The sequence below is a fragment of the Triturus cristatus genome, chromosome 8 (assembly GCF_964204655.1).
Source record: "Triturus cristatus chromosome 8, aTriCri1.1, whole genome shotgun sequence".
Lineage (NCBI taxonomy): Eukaryota > Metazoa > Chordata > Amphibia > Caudata > Salamandridae > Triturus > Triturus cristatus.
Window position 1 is genome coordinate 813,889,369 of NC_140591.1, and position 20,816 is coordinate 813,910,184.

Below are 20,816 nucleotides of genomic sequence, written 5' to 3' on the forward strand. Positions count from 1 at the left end.
TCAAAAGAACAGAATGGGCCTTAATACAATTGGTGTTGAACCATTTTTTCCCTATGGCACGTCCTGCCTTGGGTTTGGTCAGGAGGGCCGCATTTATATGTTGACAAATGATGGCAAAAGCCTCAACAATGCTAGAGTTGGAGTTGGCATGGTCTAGGCATATGTCCATCTCCGGTTTAACTTTAGCCAGTACATCTTGACAGAAAGAGATCGGGGACACCTGAGCCCATTTTACCCTCCTACCCTGGTCTTTTACTATTAGGGCTCTAGGTCCCAAGATACTAGGCTCTTTAAATGCCAATAACCCATCCGAAGCGGCCTCTACTATCACTGGATTGTGATCACTGAATGCGGAGTCCTCCACCCTGTAGTTTAAAATCAAAACAAGAAGCAAAGAGGAAACAAAAATGTAATCGATGACTGACCCTGAATCCGGGCCTTTAAAGGTAAACGGTCTCTGCCCCACCGTGCAGTGACCAGGTTCAGAGAGATCTGAGGTGGCCAGTAGGCTCTCCAAAGCCTCACCTGATTTAGTATGTTCGAAGTGTGTGTGTGAAGCGTTGGAAGAACCCTCCTCGTCATCCAAAATGCAACCTAGACTGCACGGATGGATATTAAAATCGCCCATTAAAATTACCTCAAAATTATTGTGTAGAGCTCTATATTTATCCAGAACCTCCCCCACAGATTCTAGATGGTAATTTGGACTGACACTGTCTTTAGAATTATAAAAATTTATCAAGAGTAGAGAAGGAGATTTTGCCACCACTAATTCTACTACTAAACAATGTTGGGAGCCAGAATCAACCTGTTTGGCGGATCCTTTCAGGTTCAGAGAAACGAGCAAGGCAAGGCCCCCCTTGGCCCTCCCCGCCAAGCTAGGTGTTGCTGGGATATAGAAGTGAACAAACCCGTCCAAAAAGAGATTGTTTGATGTGTCCCAAGTTTCCTGTAGGGCGATAATATCGTGGGACACAACATAACCAATCCATAGATCATCCTGGCTTTTAAGTCTGGTGCCGGCAACATTCCAACTTAAAATTTTACAGGTGTTTTTTCTGTCGGACAAATCGTGCGACACACAGACATCTACACCCTTTCCCTCAGATCTTGTTGGTGGGTTATCAACAGAGGGTGACAGATTAAGGAAAGGCCCCTCTAGGCCCAGTCAGGCTGATGCTTCCAGGTGGTATGTGTTATCGATACTCTGAGTGGGAGGCATTACAAAGTTTGGGTTGGGTCCGGTCCTATCCTGGGATTGAACAAGGCTTTCGGGGGTGTTAAAGTGAGGATTATAGAAATGCCTTAAATCATGGACCCTTATTTCTGACCTGTCCCAACTAAGTGGATGGTCACAGATGATGCGCACAACTCGGGTATCCCTGAAATTAATGATAATACAATCCCCTTGGACATTTTTTGGTCTGGGACCAACCCAACTAACTCTTCTGGCAAAGAGAATTTTCCCGTCCACAAAGTTCGGGATAGGTCTCTTTTGATTGAGCCAGAAGATGACTTTATTTTTGAGTTGTTGATAAGATTCCTCTGTGTCGCTCTTTAATTCCGGAACGCCGGATAAGACAGCAACATAGGGAATAGATTCAGGAGGTAAATGAATGCAGACATTCGAAGATTTGGAGGGTTTAGTTATCCTATCTCCATAGACTATGTTTGAACCTTTGTGTGAAGACCTGCTATCCACTTTGGTTCCGGGTAGGTCCTTTGAGCGATCCCTATCCTGGGTACTACCCTGGGTGCTAGTGTTGTCTGCTATCGAGGTTCTGGGTGGAACTGTCCCAGAGTCGACTATAGGGGGTATAACAGTTTTGGGGGAAGAAAGTGGCAGGGCAGGAAGGGTATGGGTCACCTTAATGGGATTAACACAGTCCTTGGTGGCTAATTTAATAACATTTTTTAATGAGCAAAAATTATCTAAAATAGTTTGCTCAAGACGATCTACTTTGTCAGAAACCACCTTTACCCTATCCAAAAGTGGTGATAGCAGGGAACGGACTATTTGTTCGATCTGGGGGATCAGGTCATTATGTTGGGGCTGATCCTGATGTCCATTGTCAGTTTTATCACCAATAGTGATATCGACAGACTGAACCAAACCAGACTTTGCTGGTGGGCCAGTCGCGATATTAGTATGCTTTGCTGATCTCCCGCCCTGTGATAGCCCTACTCTCTTCCTCTTACATGCTACACTGTTACTACCCTTCTTTTGGGCTCTTGTCTGTGGATGACTAGAGGCAGATTGGGTGTGAATCAGAGCACTAGTGACTGTAAGGGGAGCCTCTCTCGGGGGATCATTTGTGTCATTTGTATCATTCTGATCGACTATTGTAATGGAGCTAACTGCTTTATCCATCTGTTGCCCAATAGCTTCCGCACCCTGCAATACAGGGTTCTTAGGGGATTTTGCTAGGGCAAGTAAGCCTAAAGAGGAACGTCTAGCTTGACTTAGCTCGGCAGATAACCGGCGCTCGGTAATAGCTAGTTCTTGTTCTAAAACCGAGACCGCTCTCGTGATGAAATGATCCATAGTGCCAGACACAGACCCGCCCCCTCCCAAACGCTTCCCCCTGCCTGCCATCAGGCACTGTGTACACCCCTATGACAGGATACAGTCCCAGGGCAGTGTTGGTGATATGTTGTGATGATAGTCCAAGTGTTACGTCTCAATACAGCTTTTCACGTTATCAGCCTAAGGGATCAGCAACCTCAAATCATACGTATGCAATACAAACTACTACTCATATCACAAATGACGAAATACAGTGCAAATCTACCTTCCTGGCGGTGAGCACTTAGAAGTGTCAGAGGGATGGCCCAGTGCCTGGACCTGACTGCGTGAGGTCCCTGTTGGTTTTAAAGACCTCCGGCGCTCCTAGATGATGCAAATGGATGGCGCCTCGCTGGGGACTCTGGGGGATGTAGTCCCTTCAGTGCCCGGTGCCGTTTCCCGCACGGCTGGAGCGAGAGACCCTGATGCTGGAATCCGTTCCCCTCACGGAAGTGTCATCTGGTGAGGTAGGGTTTTCGTGCAAATGAAAGTGCAATTACAGCGTTCAGCGTCCCGCGCTGCGTGAGGTCCCTGTTGGTTTTAAAGACCTCCGGCGCTCCTAGATGATGCAAATGGATGGCGCCTCGCTGGGGACTCTGGGGGATGTAGTCCCTTCAGTGCCCGGTGCCGTTTCCCGCACGGCTGGAGCGAGAGACCCTGATGCTGGAATCCGTTCCCCTCACGGAAGTGTCATCTGGTGAGGTAGGGTTTTCGTGCAAATGAAAGTGCAATTACAGCGTTCAGTGAGCCATATAAAAGAAATGCTTTTCTTCATATTGAGCTAATGCAGACCTTACCTCTGACCTCTGATAGTGAGGCTGGCAGTCACACTCACAATGGCTACCCTTGCCCTCAATGTGTTCATTTTGTGAGCAACGTCTTAACATTTGAAAAGGTTGCTGCGTCCAGAACTGTTCACTGAAGAACTCTAGACTGGGATAAAAGGAAGGCAATTTCTTGGCTACATACATGCCCAAATTCACTTCAGGCATTTCTATCCTCTTACTCAGGTATATATGCAAGACTACAAACCAACTGTGTTCTGTGCATTGACATAACAAAAATGACTGAACGACTGTGAACAAATGTGAATAGGGACTGCAAGATACAGCAGCGGCTCCCCCGTTATGGTGAAGGAGAGTCGTCCTCGTCCCCCGCTGAGAGCCAGCAGATGAAAAATAAAATGCTATTAAAACAATTTTATTATTATTTTACTTTTCACTGACTGAATTGAATCTCGGGCGGGGTGGGGTCATTATGATGGACAGCAGCAGGGAAGAGGAGTGTCTTAGGATGGCCAAACCCACATGTACACTTAGATCTCTGCAACCCAGCTGTGTTGCATAGGTGGGTGGAGAACAAGGCACAGACTCCCATTCCCTGAGAGAGCGCAAAACCAGCCCACTCAGACCAATCCGACACTTCCTTCATGCTTGTAATAGTATTAGTAGCATGAGAGCAGCGTCCGGATTGGAGTAGGGGAGACTGGGAGCTTGGAGGTGCACCCCATGGATTGCCGGGACTGGAGGAGAAGAGCACCGAGGTGGCAGCCGTTAGCAGGTAAGTCATTTTTAGGTCAAGCATTTGAGACCTCTAGAATATACTTTAGTATATACTTATATGTGTATGCACTTTGTGGGCTCTGGAGATCAGCCATAGGACTTGGCTGCTTCCGCTTAGGGACTTTTTTTTCTGTTCAACTGACTTTATTTCACTTTCTTAATGAAAAACGACCAGCAGAGGTCAGTAAAGTACCAGAATTGCTTTCTGCTGAGGGATTTTCCTTTTTTAGGTCTCGCCTGAGCCAGCGCTTTAGCGCTGCTCTGGCGAGACTTATAGTAAGCGCGTTTTGGAAGTGCAAACAGTGGCTTTGCAGGCCTCCAACTACAGTGCATGTGACCCGTCCGGGCGCGCGCACCATTTGGAGTCCTGAAACCACTCGTTTGCTTTCACTTTCGCCGTGATGGAAACCCTTCTCCAAGCCCTGCCAAACATACCCCGTGCACCTCCTTCCAGATCTGTCCTTGCTAATCACCCGAACGCACTCGGACAATTTAAAGCTGAGTTGTATTTTTTTATTATAAATGAGAGCAGTCTTTAGTTGTTAATTGTCCTCTTGGTTTGCTCCACACACGCTCCGTCCCTGCACCTCCTTCGAGATCGATTCTTGCTAAAATAGCACTGTTAACACACACGCTCCGTCAGGGCACCTCCTTCCAAATCTGTTATTGCTAATCAAATGCATTTTCGTTTTTGCTTCCGTTTAAACAAAAAAAAATATAACCATTTGGCAGCCTGCGTGCCCGCCTCCACTCCCCCCTTCCACTCCCCCCTCCCACTCCCCCCTCCCACTCCCTCTTCGTCAGCTTCAGAGCACGCTTGTTCAAAGTGCTGCCGTGGCCTAAAGCTACTGTGCACGTGAACGTGCACGCGCGCCCTCCGTTGCACGCGATCGTAATCGCGATTGCGATCACTTTCACTTTCGCGGCAGTTTCGCGGCCGCGGTGCCAAAGCTTGTTTAAATGTTGCTGACAGACCTTGTTCGCTTCACTTCTCCTCTCCTGTTATCTCTCTGCTGTCTCTCTCCTGTCTCACTCGCTCTCTATCAAACCCTCTTTCCCGTTACTACTTCTCTTTTCTTCCCTATGTTACTTTGCATTGTCCCTTCCCCCATTGTCCTCTTTCTTCTCTCTCACCTGCCTGCCATCTCTTTTCATGTTTTATCTCCTTGTCACCTCTCCCTGCGCCATGTCCCCTCCTCTCTTTTGAATGCATTAAGTTTACCTCTTCCTCCCGTACCTCTTTCCTTCGCTCCTCCCTTCTCTGTCCACGCGTTCGCTCTTCCTCTCACCCTGACCTGTCTTCCCTTTCATGTCTCACCTCCTGTCGGTCAGAGAGACTCTTTCTTAGACAGACTCCGGTTCACCGCAGAGACTGGCCCCGTCAGCCACAGATGCCCGGTACTGCTCGCAATATTGTTACAGCTGTAGAAACGAGGTTAGCAAGCGGGTGAATACAAATTCTGCCCCTCCACCCCCCACCCCTCCCCCCCCCCATTAGGCATCGTATTGATCGAAGGTCATATAATTACTTGATAACCTTTCTAATTTACCGAGTACCATCGTGGTTTTGAAAATTTGTAAAAAATGTGAGACATACATAACTGAAGCTTTTTTTTTTCGAATGCACAACCAACTGATCGTTCTAAAAGTAATCTAGAACATTCACTGAATGAATTGTAGAGGAAAGCTTGAGTTTCCAAAGCTAAAACTGTTGCTTTTTTGTATCTATATAAGTGCTATACTTCTGTGCTTTGTCACAGCTGTGATTCGGTGTTTCCAAAACCTCATAAAAAGAGGATTTAAAGTGCTTTGAGTGGGTGCCGTGACTGTGGTGACTTTTTTCTGACCGACAGTTTTGCTCTTGCCTCGGGTTAATCCCGCATTTAAAAGGGAAACATGTTCATTGCCAGAAAACACTGTGGTGGGTCCAGTGCCTGCACTTAATTGCATTTAAAGTGCCTTTGTAATGTTATTGAGGTCTTGGGGAAGGGAGCTGGACAGCATATGAAAGGATAGTCCAGGTGTCATTGCTAAGGTATTTTTAGAGCCGTTCTGTATCGAGTTTCACTCGAGTAACTTTATTTATTGCTCAGCAGATTAGTGAATAGTTGGTTGTTCAATCAAAATCTAGATTGCCAGTTGTACTGCAGGCTGTATACATTATACCACGACGTATGTAGGATTTGAACTCTGCATAAGCACCTAGTTATTCAAGGCACTGAAAGGCCACCATTCTACCTTGTAGGGGACGATGCTGCTAAAATAAAGGTATCTCGGGTTGGAGGGGCTCTTTCGAAATTACATTACACAACACTTGTTTTAGGGATCCTAGACTATTTATCTGGTGCACACTGTGTGCTCATGGGGGTGATTAGTAATATGCGCAGGGGCTTGACCATATGGATGTAGAACTGATTGAGGCATTGTCAGTAAGCTGTGTACAAAGCACAGCCCTTGCGAGTACAACCCACGGTTTGCTCAAAATATTGTGTGTCAATAGCACCACTATTTCTTGGATTCGATAACCTTAATGTGCAGTCAATGTTTTTTCCTTTGAACCCGAGTGTACGCATGTAGACACAATTATTCTGTAGAGTAATCCCACGAAAAGTTTACTTTTTCAAAAGTAAAAAGTCCTAGATTATATTGTACTATTGACATTTGAAAAATGTGCATGCAGGGCTGGCCCAAGACCAGCTACCAACATATGGTACGCTCGTTTTTATTCATCTGTTACTTAAAATAGCATTTTGTTCTTGCTTGCTTTTTTGCCGCATCCAGATGCGGTTTTTCCTCTAGCATGGCTTCCTAGTGCTTTCGTCTGCTTGGGGATGACTCTCCAAATACTCCTTAGGTTTGATCGCAGACTGGAGCCTGGTTCCGCCTGTAGCTTTGTGGGTATGGTTTTGTGCTGTGAGACGCCTTTCTGCTTGGTGGTTCTGTTTTATTGATTGTACCGTAGATACATATTATGGCATGTGAGAGGTGAGTGTAGAAGGCCTCATTGATTTGCTTTCACATCTTCTAAGTTGGTAGATCTGCTCAGTGCTCATTGGGTTAAAACCAGCTGCCCTGTTGTAGTTGTGTTTGTGGCAGTCTGAGGTATAATAGATATGGGCGTGGTGTTGTAAATAGTGTTATTTATGTTTTGAGTTGTGTGTCGCACCACCTTAACGCCTCACATACTCCATCACTAATAACCCACCGTGATCACTAGACACTGGATATATGGGGGAGCCCTCAAGCATAGTTGAAGTGTGTGCACGCCTCTGCACCTTTCAGCAGGTAGAAATAATTCGTGGTCTATCGCTTATTCGTTTTCAGTTTCACGGACTCTAGATTTTATTTCTTGCTCCTGTACATTTCTTTGCTCTGCTTTTCGTCTGCTGAGTGAACTCGTGCATTTCCTGCCCCTCTGAGGTTAAAGTAGTTTGGGTAAAGGCTGCTCCAAGCCCTCTCCTCGCTGGCTGAGAGGTAATTGTTGGCATTCAGTTTTCACAGAGCTCGTCGCTCTGGTTCGCAAGCTTCCAGGGTATTTAACTGATCTTTTTTTCCAGGATCTTTGTATGGATAACTGTAGCATATTAAAAACAAGCATTTGCAATGCACTAGGTCTCGCATTTGCGAGAGTTTAAGCTATTGGCCTTGTAAATGACAATTCCTTTTATTGATGTTTTAAAAACCAACACATAAATAAAAGGCATTGTCATTTACAATGCCAATAGCTCAAACTCTCGCAAATGCGAGACCTATTGCATTGCAAATGCTTGTTAAATATTTCTGGCAACTGCCTCTATTTAACTTTCTTGATAGAAAAAGACGAGCAGAGGTCAGTATAATACCAGAATCACTTTAGCATTCTCTAGATTCCAGTCCATAGAAATTGTCTTCCACGAGCACCGGTAGACAATAATTTTTTTCAAATCTTGTATTTTCAGTGATATGACCACTGAAGGCTCTGATTTTATATTAAAAACAGAGCTTTGGACTATACCATTTCACACTGAAAGGCAATATTGCTCTCCATGTGTTCCCATACCTGGTGTGTCATGCAGTTTGGTGCTTACTTTCCCTCCATGTTAAGGAACAGTAGACTTTTCAGCACCCAGGCTAATGTGCTGCATAGCTAAATACATATAAGTTCCCAAAGGCGAGACCAATTGCATTGCAAATGCTTGTTAGTTTTTATTTTCCCTGTCCTGGCCCGTAATCGTATGTTGAACAGGCTACAAACTCCCCTTAAACTCTCACACATGCTCCCTGGCATTCAACATGTGACAGTTGTGTATGTTACAGTAAGCTCTGCTAGCTGTTAATACAGGTGGTTTAAACAGTTTATTTTAAACAGTTTATCTTGTGAGCATTGGTTTATTACGTTTTACCCTGCTGGATGGTTGTTGCTACATTGTGTGGTGCATTGTAATGTGTTGCTGGCTCATGTTATCCGCTGGCACACCAAGGCTGCTTGTACTCCATGGCGGTGCTAGTTTTGTTCGGGTGGTGTTTGTGTCATGTTAGCACAGGCCACCAGTGCATGTTGACACCAAGCAGCAGACTATGCCCTCTTGTTACCAACACAGAAGATGTCGCGACTGGCACCAAGCCCGTGCTGCCCACTCCGGCTATCTACAAGCGGTAGTGAGTGTTTTGGTGCGCAGTACGGAGGCCGAGGGCGTGTTTGCAAACACTTATGTGCTGTGGTTGTGAACACACACAACGGAGCCAGCACCCAACACCATCACCACAAGGAATGACTGAATTATGACGGCACCTGGCGGGTGACCTCACAGCAGCTTAGCAGCTGAAGGCACCTGATGCATTCGGCTGCAAGTAACTGACAGACCATGGGTACTGGACAAATTGGGCTGATTCAGTGGGTCAGTGCTTGTGCTGCAGAGGTCTACAGGTCCCCAGCAGGTTTCCTGGTACTTTTCAAGCAAGGTAACGCAAAAGTACCAATGGACATATTGCTGAGAAGAATGAATCTGTGCAGATTGCAGGTTCTAATCCTGTTGAAATAGTTAATTCACCAGGATCAGAAACACGCTACAGAGATGTGTGCGTAACCCGCAGGTAACAGGGTTCAGTCACGTCATTGTGTTTGTTAGGCTCAAAGTAGAACACTGCAGAAGCTGACTCAGCATTTTGCCTTTTTGAGGACAGGTGAATGGTAGCCCTGATCAGAGACAGCAAGGGGTCTCTTACTGGTATTGAGCCTCACCTTCACTCACACGGTAGCACCTGGAAAGGGGCTGACTCAGCCTTTCATCCTTCTGAGGAGAGGTATAGGGTGGCCCTGGTAAGAGAGAGAAATTAGCTCCTCTCCGGTTGGTTACTTGCCTCCCCTTCACACCTATAGACGACTCCCGTGAGGGGGTGAGTGCTACTCGTGGGGGGGGGGGGGGGGGGACTCTGCCTGTCTAAAAGTGTCTAGGAGGTGTGACGCAGGTTCAGTGCAAGGACTGGCAGTGGCACCTCAAACCATGATGAGTGGGACTCCAGGTTTGTGGAAGTGATGTCCCCAAGAAAATTAAAAATATTAAAATCACACAACACATCAAAAACTCTAATAACATTTAGAGCATTCCCAGGGAAAAGCCAGAGACTAATTAGGCTGCCATTATGCATCAATACTCAGGGGGTTAGACAGGACAGATAGGTCGCAGGAGCCCAGTCACTCCATTTCACAGGTATTTGTGTAAATCCAGAACGCGTGAGGGTGCAGCTTTATTCAAAGTGATGTGAAACCCTGGCAGTATTTGGGGAGGTCTTCTTTTGACGTAGCCTGGCTCTGAGATGGTGCCTGAGGACTCGGGGGCAGGGTGAAGAAGCCTTCCTGGGGGTCTGGGGCTTCTTATGTTACGCCATGGCTCTGCGATGTATATGACCTAGAGGGTGTCAGAGGTCACAATTCATTTAGCAGACCTCACAGTTTGTAAGGGGCCTATAGGAATATCAGAAGAGCTGTGATGAGAGAAGACCCGGATGTGTGAGGGAACACGTGGGTCGGAGGGGTGAGCCATGGGCGGCACCGTGCATCTTCAGTGTTTACTTTCTTAGACTGGTCTGTTGGTGCACGCACAGTATTCTTTTCTCAGAAACTGCAGGAGCAGAGCCATGGCCAGCGCTGGCAGCCCGGGCGTCCTCTGCAGGAGTGAGGCACACAGGAGCTGGCATGTGCATGGAGACCCACTGCGGGATATGTCACCTCTCCTACCTTGTGCTGCTGCCAGCGTGTGTCCTGCTGTCAAAGCCCATGCTGTCGTCACGTACACGCTTCAACACTTAACTGCGCAGACTTTCCTGTCATGCTCACCTATGTACTCAGCATTTCACGGCTATTTTGTGGGCCCGTTGAGCAAGCAAACCAAAGGAGGCACTTAAACACAACACAAACCTGTATGGTTACTAAGCAACACTGTCTTCAGTTAAACTGTGCTGCACATCTGTGTGTTTCATGCCATGCTAACTGCTTGTGCAGCTCCTAAGCTGCTTCGAAGCACCTCGCCAAACAAGAGGGAAGCCAGGGACTTGAGAAAGTAAGACAGAGTAGGTGAGAGGGTCGTTCTTTACACTTGCAGCTGTCAAAAGTCACGAGGGAGCAGTTTGCCCGCTCTTTTTACCTTTGTGTTCTGGTTCCTGCATAATTGACTTTTTGCAAAAGGCTGAGCTACAAGACTTACAGTGAGAGAGGTAGGATGCTGCCTCAAAAAAGGTCGGCTTGACTGGGGCAGAGTCTGTCACAGTACAACTACACCAATAGGCAGGACCACTGGAATTATGTTACAGGGGATGATCCAGTTATGCGGCCGGCTATGTTGATTACATTATACAGCAAGAAAGGCAAATTATACGGCGAAATACAGCACATTATGTGATAGTATTACGTCATTATTTTTATCATATTTAGAAACACTGTCTAGGCAATGATTTCAACTTATGAGTAGTTTAACACTAAAATACATCAGTAAGCAATTCAAAGATGACCAGTCAACCATTGCGAAGAGGTTTTCATTGCTTTTAGTAACTTAAGATCCGTTTGAGCTAAAAACAACTTTTTTGATCAAAATCTGCTGATTATGCAGCAGATGATGGATTATGTGGCAAATGCGGCAACTCCACATTTATGCGGAAAATGCCGCAGCTGCAGAATCGTGTTATTCCAGGTCCTCTATTAATAGGCCTGTGCCTCTGAAGGACCAGTGTGACAAGAAAAGTCAGCTGCACGCCAGGCAATTCGGCACCCTGTTTCTACCTCTGTGCTGACTCCCCGTTAGTGTCTCACTGGCTTAGGCCTGTCCACAATGTTCCTGAGTACCCTGTGGGCAACCAGGCTACCTCATTCAGAAGGCCTCGGTGACTGTTGTGCCCCCACCGGATCCGTACCAGTCCAGCCTTAGCCCAGGTCTGTTGCATCTCTGCTCTGTCAGCCCAACACAAATTCAAAAGCCACCAGGGTTACAGTCGGAGCCCCCAAAAAGTTATTTATGTTAATATTTCGACGCCTCTTGGTTGAAATCTAATTAAAGTGGTGACCCAGCTTTGTAGAAACCTCTCTGTATTTGTTGTGCTGATGGGAAGGAGGGTGAACTGGCCTAGCTTCCAGGGTCAAAGTTTGTCTGCTATGTCAGGCGGTCGGCATTTTAAGGGAAGTATGTGATATGTCACTTGTTTCCAAATCGTGCCCATGGATTCAGAAGAAGGTGACATCTCACATTTAACTCCTGAGCAATACATGGCATAATAATAACTTATCTTGAAAGTGATTCCCTTTGCAGGTTTTGTAATAAATTACCTTTCAGCAGCCTCTGTGTGCCTCGCAAACCACTTCTTCTCATTTTACATAGGAGACCATGTTGAACACCACCAAGAGGTTGAGTAGGATGAGAGCGGGTTTTCATCATCTGTTCATGATTGAGTGGATGTTATCTGTTGCTGCCAGTAGGGCAGTTTCCGTGCTGTGGTTGCTGAGAAACCCTTACTGAATGGGGTCCAGGAGGTGGTGCTGTTCAAGATGAGAGGAGAGCTGCTTGTTGATCTCTTTCTCCAGGATTTTGCCATGAAGGGCAGGAGCGAGATGGGTCTGTAGTTTCTGAGATCTTTTGGGTTGGTCTGAGGGTTTCTTCAGGAGAGCTATGACATCTGCCTGTTTCCAGCTGTCCAGGACAAAAACGTTGAGGATGGAGGAGTTGATGATGGTGGTGAGGTTGGTGAAATCGTGAAGATCGAACATGTGCTGAGGGCTGGGGTCTGTGGGGGACCCTGAGTGAATGGTCTGCATGATTTTGGTGGTGTCTTATGTGGTGAGAGTCCGTTACAGGCGTGGATGCTCTTGGTAGTGGTGGGCCGTTGATCAATGATATCTTCTATCGTAGGTTGGGTAAGAAGCAGGTGTAGATCTTGAGTATTTTGTTGTGGAAAAAGTCGAAAGTTCGTCGCAGAGGGTCTGCGAGGGGAGGATGGTGTTGGAGGTTGCTGTTGTACTGGTGAATTCTTTGAAGATGTTAAAGAGTTATTTGCCGGAGTTGGAGCCGGATTTGAGTCTGAGCACGAGGGCCGCTTTCCTGGGATCTCTGATCTGTGCATGGGACCTTCTGAGTGCAGGTTTGTAGGAGTCTCTGGGTGTGTTGTCATGGATGGTTCTCCATCTTTTTTCCTGCTGTTTGAAATAGCGTTTGGAGTTTCTTAGGTCCTCCGTGTACCAGAATGTGTGAGTTCCTGTGTGTCTGTACCACTTCAGGGTGTTGGCGCAGTCTGCAATCCAATTGTTGAAGGTGGATAGGTCATTCTGTAAGTCAAGTAGCCTGTGAGGGTAGGCTGGTTGACTCTGAAGGTGTGGGTCCAGTCTGCTTCTGTTATGTTGTTCCAGTTGTGGTTGAGTTTGATGGGTTGTGTTGGTTTGCTGGGGTGGGGTGCGATAATGTAGAAGTGTTTGGTGGAGTGGTCTGTCCATATGAGCTGGGTGAGATGGCTGACGGTAACTGTGTTGTTGGCTGTGAAAATTGGGTCAAGTGTATGTCCGGCGATTTGAGTTGGCTGTGTAAGAGCTGCGTGAGTCCAATGTTGTTGAGGTGTTCCAAGAGGTCATGGCATTGCCATCCATTGGGTAATCGAAATGAATGTTGAGTTTGCTGAGCAGGAGGAAGTCATTGATTCTAATGGCAATGGGAGTGATGAAAGCGGTGAAGAGGTTGCGGAGGTTGGTTCGGGGTCCCAGCAGTCAATAAGCGTAGGCGCCTGAGATGGTTGTGGGGTAGCAGAGATGTAGTTGGAAGTGCAGTTGTTCCATGAGCATGTCCGGCTCATCCGTTGTGGTGGTGCAAGTAATGGTGTCTTTGTCGATGATTGTGAGGCCTTCTCCAGGTTTGTGGAGCTTGTTGCAATGGATGATCTTTTAGCTTGGGGGATGGCAACTATGATGGCGAGGGTGGTGGATGGACTGAGCCCGGTTTCAGTGAGGAAGAGGATGTATGAGGGGTGAGTGTCAATGAGGAGCATGCAGACGATTCGGGGTAAGGTATGCGGAGGGTCACATGGGGAGTTGCTGCAGGAGAAGCAGCAGTGAGTGCATGAGAAAGGTACTGCCATGTGAGCTGGAGTGGTGCGGGGACAGCAGCCATGTCAGCATCCGGTGTTGAGTGCTAGCAAGTCGGTGGAGGTACAGCAGTGGGGTCGGACAGACCAGGGCCCGTGGTGGTGGGCATGGTCCAGGCATGGATGGGCCCACACGTACTTGCCATTATGTAGGTTTTAGGAGGGGAGGAGAGTGGGGGGACTAGGGAGGGGCGGCAAACCGTAGTGGGAGAAATCACACAGCAGAGGAGGTAAGGAGAGGGGGGTGGAGGGTGGTGGATAAAGCCTTGGAGAGAGAAAGCGGGGGAGTCTCTGCAGCAAGGGGAGAATTGGGCAGTAGAAACAGGCACAAACACAGGCATGAGACAAATGGGCACAAAAATAGGCACAAAAGACACAAAAGGCATAAAGAACACAAGAGTCGAAGAAAGCAAATGAGTGAGAAAAAGCTAGAGAAGGCAAATGAGCTCAAAAGACAAAATGGGCACAGATACAAAACACAAGAGAGCACACAAGGCAGAGTGAGAAGTGAGAGTGTGGAGCAGAGATTGAAAGCAGAGAGCAGAATGGAATCAGGAGGAGAGTGAGAGAGATGGAGAGCAGCAAGTTGGGGCCGCGCGGAAGACTACCAGGTCTGAAAAGTCTATAGACTGGTCGGAGGATCAGTCCGAGGTAAGTGGGAGGTGGGGCTTGGCACATAACCATGACAGTCACAAAAGGAATGCGGGTTTGGTAAACCACCAACATTCAACTTGGCCACAGTAACAGGCAGTGGTCAGAAAAGCTAAATGACAAATCCTGAGACCTGTTCCCTCCTTCTTGGCACCTTGACTCACCTGACTCCACATGGCGCAGAAGCAGCAGTCACTCCAGCTCATGTTGATATATGAGGTCCTTGACCTCAGGTCTTCATTGCTGATCCAGCATTGGTCCCTATAAACACCCTGGCAGACAACCTCAGCTGTAAACTAGGCAGGAATGACAGCATAAAGCAAATAACAGTCCTAGCAGCACCACTTTCCGGACCAGCCTTATACGTGGAGTCCTCTTCGGGGTTGCTGGCAGGTCCTCAGATCCAATGCTCCACAAAGTCTACTAGCAGAATAGGAAGCAGTCAAGGTTCCACCCAACACCACTGCCTGAGCTAGTGTGGTAAAAACAGCAGATACTCAGGAAGGTAATCTAGTTCTGAACCGTTCACAGTAACTTAGAATCCAAAAGAAAGAACAAGAATTGTTGATCATAAATACATCTATACAAGGAATCAAGAATACAGGAAATTTTCATGCAAAATTATCAGACTAACTTGTATTTTATCTTATCATGATTGGGAGGATCGGACCCATCTTATTACATTTTGAATATATATTTTGTTGTTTTTGCTCCTTGATTAACTGGCTAATTGAAAAGTACACAAGAGTGCTGAGTTCTATTTAATAATTGTCACACACAACAATGTGTAGTCTCTATTTTAAGGATTGTGGTAGCTGTTCCCTGCTAACTTGTACACCTACTATTAAACATTGAGGAGTTGTTTGTTTTACCTAGGTAATAATGGTATGTGATTTTTCTTGGATGCCTCAGCTGCCATATGTAAACCATTTGGGCAAAGAACTCAGGTAGCGTAATCTTCCTCTAGGATGACCCCAGTTTTACGGTGCTCCGGTGGTATGATGTTGTCCAGAAGCATTTTGTCAGTGCTGCTGAACTCACTGCTTTGACCTTTCTCACGTAGGGTCATCTCATCAGGGCATTCTTAGTGCATGAGTACTCCAGAAATGTCTGTTTCTTCTATAGGTTCCTTCTCAGTTCTAATGATCCATGTAGTACGACCACCTTCTAGCAGTGCCTTTTTCGAGCTTTAGGCAGAGCCAACTTCTCCAACCTTCCCCACCAGAGATTTCTAAATTGTATCAGATAATCAACAGTGATTGCTTCCCCCAGCCACACATTGTCACTGCTGTTGAACTCTAATAGTGGGCTCTTTCTCCATATTTGCCAGTTTAATACATTATGACCTTTCAGTTGAGCTACATTCAAAAACTGGTTTCTCACCGCAACAGGATCCCAGAAGTTAGAGATTCCTCTAGTGGTCACAGAACTATAGCCAGTTAGTAGAGTGAACTTCCCAAGTAGTGACTTATCAGTGGCAGAACATTCCAGCAATGTGAGCATCTTACAACCATGAAGGCTTAGTGGTGGATGAGTCCAGCAGTATGACCCTGACCCAAGAAAGTCTTGTCAATAGTAAAGCACCCACTCAATTGTCAGCGTAATTGAGCGAATATATTAGGTAGTGGCAGCTCCTTCTATAAGTACCTTGTCAGCTTTCCAAAGCCTCTTCCACCAGTGGCGGCTCCTCCGCTAAGGCGGAGGAGCGTCGCCCCACTACTCGAAAAGCATTGAAAAAGGGAGAAATAAAACAATACAAACAATGTTATTATTGGTTTATTTGTGGTTGCTGCAGGTTGGGTTAAGGCGGGGTGGGGCTGGTGGAACAGGGTGGGAGGAGGAGTGGACTGTGTGCACTAAGTGCGCATGACTGCTTGGCTGGCCGTTTCGGACAGACAAGCAGTCATGCACACTTTGCATATTCCCCACCAGGCTATAATGGACAGGCTATTAGGGAATATGCACAGGCTCCCTGTCCTGATCTGAGTGCCGATTCACTGCGCTCAGACCAATCACAACGCTGCATTGCAGAATTTATGATTGGCTCAGGGGAGCCTGTGTGCCGAGTGCTTCCTGAAGCTTCTTCGGAACTGGAGTCAAGAGGATCAGAGAAGTGGAGGAGAGACGTGGCAGTCAGAAAAGGAAAGTGGTTTAAAAAACAATATTTTCAACCCCTTGACCCTCGCTCCCATTCCCTACCAGCTGCCACTGTCTTCCACTGCATTTTCATCTCAGGGTTCATAATGAGAACCCTGTAATTTCTGGTGGCACTGGTAACAAGAAAATAGGAGTTACGAACAAGCCCCATCGAGAATTACAAGATTGTGGAAACACTGGATCTTGTCCATTTCGCCTGGAAAGTTTGGTTTTTAAATCAGCCAAATAAAACCAGTGAAATACCAATGAATAACAAGAGGAATCATTAACAGGATTATTAATTCCAATGGTAATTCCTCTTTCCTCAGTGGGTCTTCAGGTGGGTGTATTAAAACTCATGGGGAATATGTTAAGCGAATAATAATGTTGTTGTAGAAATATTTAGACCTTATTAACGACTCTGTCCTATGCACAGTAATGGTTGCTTAGAGAAGATCACATAAAACGTACATGTGTGAAACATAAGAGGAGGATTGGTGGAAAAGGCAGCGGTCTAGTTGCCACCACCTCCCCCTACCAAATCGAGGATCTGTATATAAAATGAGTCTCAATTAACCCTTGGCGTAGTTCGCGAAGTAGCACTTCGCGAAGCTACACAAAGTGCACTTCGCACTACGCGAGCTACGCCTAGCACTTCGCGAACTGCATAGTACCTTGTTCGCACTGTGCCAGATGTCGTTTTCAATGATTGCACAGTGCGGACAAGCAACCAGCACTGTGCAATCATTGAAAATGGCATCTTGCACTGTGCGAGCTGTAGTTTTCTGCTGCTCGAGTAGATTTTTACTCGAGCGCCAGCTTTCTCAACGCGAACTGGTAGTTTCTCATCACGAGCGGTCGCGAGCATAAGCGACCACTCGCAATGAGAAACCTGACCTCCTTGCGTTGGGAATCTCGCCGGGAGGTTTATTTTCCATGCTCGCGATCGCCAACTTGATGTTGCTGATCGTGAACAAGGAAAAAGTCTCGCCGGGATGTCATTTTGCTTGCTCGCGGTCGCCAACTTGACGTTGAGGACCGCGACCAAGCAAAAAATGACCGCAGCACTACGCAACACTACACAACGCGTGTTCGCACTGTGCTACGTGCAATTCGCGTAGTGCGAAGTAGCGCGAACTTCGCAAACTACGCGAGTGTAGCGTAGTGCTTTGCCCAGGCTTAGTCTCGATGCATGGACGCATGCAGTGGCGCGCCGCTAAGGCAAGCCCGACTGTGCTCGTCTGTGCCTGGATGGCATCAGGGGCCAGGCACCCTGCCCCTCCCTCATCAAAGAAGTTAGTCTATTCCACCCTTGTTCTCCACGCTCTTAAAGACCTGTCACAGACTCCTTTCCTGCACCCATGGCTCCAATGGAGAGTTTTTTAGTTGTAAATACTGCATGTAGATCCCAACTTACCTGTCCCTACTGGTAGTCCTACCTCTCATACCACACCACGCTGCACCTTGTGTAAGCTCCTCTGCATCAACTCTCATTCCCTGGTCCGCCAATATGCTGACATTTCCGACCTTGTCCAGGACCATTGCCCTGGCATTTTGTTTCTCGCTGAAAAGTGGTTGGGACAGGCTACAGTAGCGGAACCTGTCTTAGCACTCCTCCCCCCCCCCCCCCCCCCCCAGGTTACAACTTTACACATTATAACAGGGCCAGTGGCAGAGGAGGCGGCATCGCCATTATCAGTCAAACTTGGGTCAGAGAACTATAGGCCTGCTAGTCCAAGGTAGGATATAATTCTATCAACACTACTATAAAAAAACTATTTAATTTGGAGCCTTAGAAATTATCAATGTGTATATGCCTAATAATGTATAGGAGACATCAGTGAACATTGAGTCTGTAACTTCTCCTTGAAAGCAAATATAAATAGGATTAAACCACATGTGAAACATACATTTTGCAATGAATTATTGTGTAATCCATGCTTGGAGAATCCTAGATTTGTAAATATTGTATATAATCAATATGTAGGAAATGGAGAAGTAAAATAATGCTTCTTGATAAATACTTTTGGATAAGTATGTAGTAGAAATGTATCATAATTACGATTACAATTGGTGAACATTTGTTATTTATTCTGGAATGTATGCTTTTCTTTAAAGATTGAAGTTGCTTTTCGTATACAGAAAATATTTTATTAATCAGAAGTCAATATGATTGCATATAAGATTTTGAAAATAAACAATTATTTTTTTAGATTTTTGTTTAATAAAGAAAATATAAATGAAAAGATATACAATGGTCTATTAATAATGAGTCAAGATGAAAGAAAGGTTGGCCCCCTACCAGTAAATTAAGTTGATCCTCAGATCCTGTTTTGTAATCCCTGCTAACTCTGCTTCCCAGGGTTACTGGTAACTCCAGGTAGTGGGTTTAATGGGGAGATAATAGGACACTCCTATTGAGGCCCTCTGTGTTGAAGCACAGCCACATTGTAAGCTTCATCCAGGAAACATTGTTCATGGTTTCCAGCAGTGGGCCTGGTTCACAAAGGTAAAGTTACACATTTGTGAAAGTTTACTCTCTTTCGATATTCACTAACTACGAATTAATAGTAACTTTACGACTGCGGAAACTCCGCAGTCAGGGCAGAGAACTCCACATATAAAAAGATAGGACAGGCCTATCTTTTTTTGTGCGGAGTTCTCGCCCCACCTCCTGAGTCTCCGCAGTCATAAAGTTACAATTAAATTGTAGTTTATGAATACCAAAAAGAGTAAATTCCACAAAAGTGCAACTTTACCTTGGTGAATCAGACCCACTGGGACTTTCCCCATCGGTTCCTTGTCAGTGACTTAGAATCTGAGTTAAGAACACTACCACTATTTATCACTGTTTTTGTTTCCCCAGTTTTTCATATTGACATTTTCCAAGTGGCCAGACGGCTGAAGTACTAAGGCCCCCAGCACTTTGGGTTGGTCAATACCAATGTCCTGAGCATGGACACTCATTGACCAAAATGCTCAGGGTACTTGAAGATATATACCACACCCGTTGAACCCAACTGTTATCATGGGTATGATCCCTTAACCCACTCCTGCAAATCAACTGTTTTGTATATGCTGCTGAGAGGTTTGGGCAAGGCACAGAAACTATAGAGAGTAAACAGTGTACAAGAACCATGCTTTTTTCTGTTTCTTCCACTGAATAACAAGAGCAGTGCCAAGAGTTCCAAAGGGCAAGCGAAGGGTGGCAGATAACGGATAGTTAACTTGTAAGCCGAGCAAACAATTAAAGTCTTATTTAGACATCAGATATAGTAACAAAAACCGGGCCAATTGTTTTTGTACTTGGTTTTACACTACCGCCAACAATGAGCTGAACTATAATTGTTCAGGCCCGCTCAGGTTTAGTCCTCCATTATACCATCAGCAATTAGCCCGCCTCCCCTATTAACCCATTGTTTGCATGGAATACTCATTTGGGCATTAGAGCCCAATGACAAACGCACAGAAATGCTAAATACACACAAAAGATAAAGGGAGGAATGCTTGCACTAGGTCTAACCACTGCCATTCGTTCGGTAGCATTCCAACCCATCTTCTATTGCCCACCATGCCACCTTAGTTTGGACTCAGCCATATGGAAATCAGTCTTAACCCTGCTCCTACAGGAACAGACCAGTTTGAACTGCTAGGCGAGATCCTCCCTGAACTGGAACACAAGCAACACAAAACTGATATGATCCTGATTGGGGCTTGTCAGTCAGGAGTAGATTGGTTTCAGTGTGGCAGTGAGCATGGGTCTCACATCTGAGTGTTCCATTGCCACTTAGGGAGGTCCATCAAACACACAAAATTGCACCATGGAGTTTTAGCCCCCTATTTAGCGCTCAAAAGTACACAGGCCCATTTATACCATTGCCTAGACTCATCTTTGGTTTATTAAGCTGTACAGCTTAGAATGAAAAGGAAAGAAGCCTCACAACGTATAACAAATGCATTAGTACTGTTTATTATTCTTACCGTAGAATTTTATTAACTGAAGTTTCTTTTTCCAGAAGATTCCTCGCCCTGATGCTGAACACAGATTTACGAAGCTGCAAAACAAAGGAAAATGTATTGCTTTATCACCAAGAGTACTCGAGTTGTGCCTCAATAGTACTTTTGCTGAGTTCTGCCCTGAAATCTTCACATCAATGTAGCAATGCATTTTTAGCCTTGCATGAGACTCCGCTAATTTAATGAACAACCATGTTGTTTTATTAATTTATTTGTGGTATGTAGGTATCTCAGGTGTGGGGAAAATGCAAATAAGAATTTGTCTGATAGTAGGGATTGGGCGAGGAGAT

General features: G+C 45.9%; 1 protein-coding gene across 1 annotated transcript in view; it reads right to left on the minus strand.

Annotated features, from left to right (window-relative positions):
- NALCN (sodium leak channel, non-selective) overlaps nt 1-20,816 on the minus strand; it is a 2,843,734-nt gene that overhangs the window by 349,255 nt on the left and 2,473,663 nt on the right. The window contains exon 20 of the mRNA XM_085622267.1: nt 20,491-20,564. Coding sequence (XP_085478393.1) covers nt 20,491-20,564 — 74 coding nt within the window. The remainder of the gene's footprint in view (nt 1-20,490; nt 20,565-20,816) is intronic.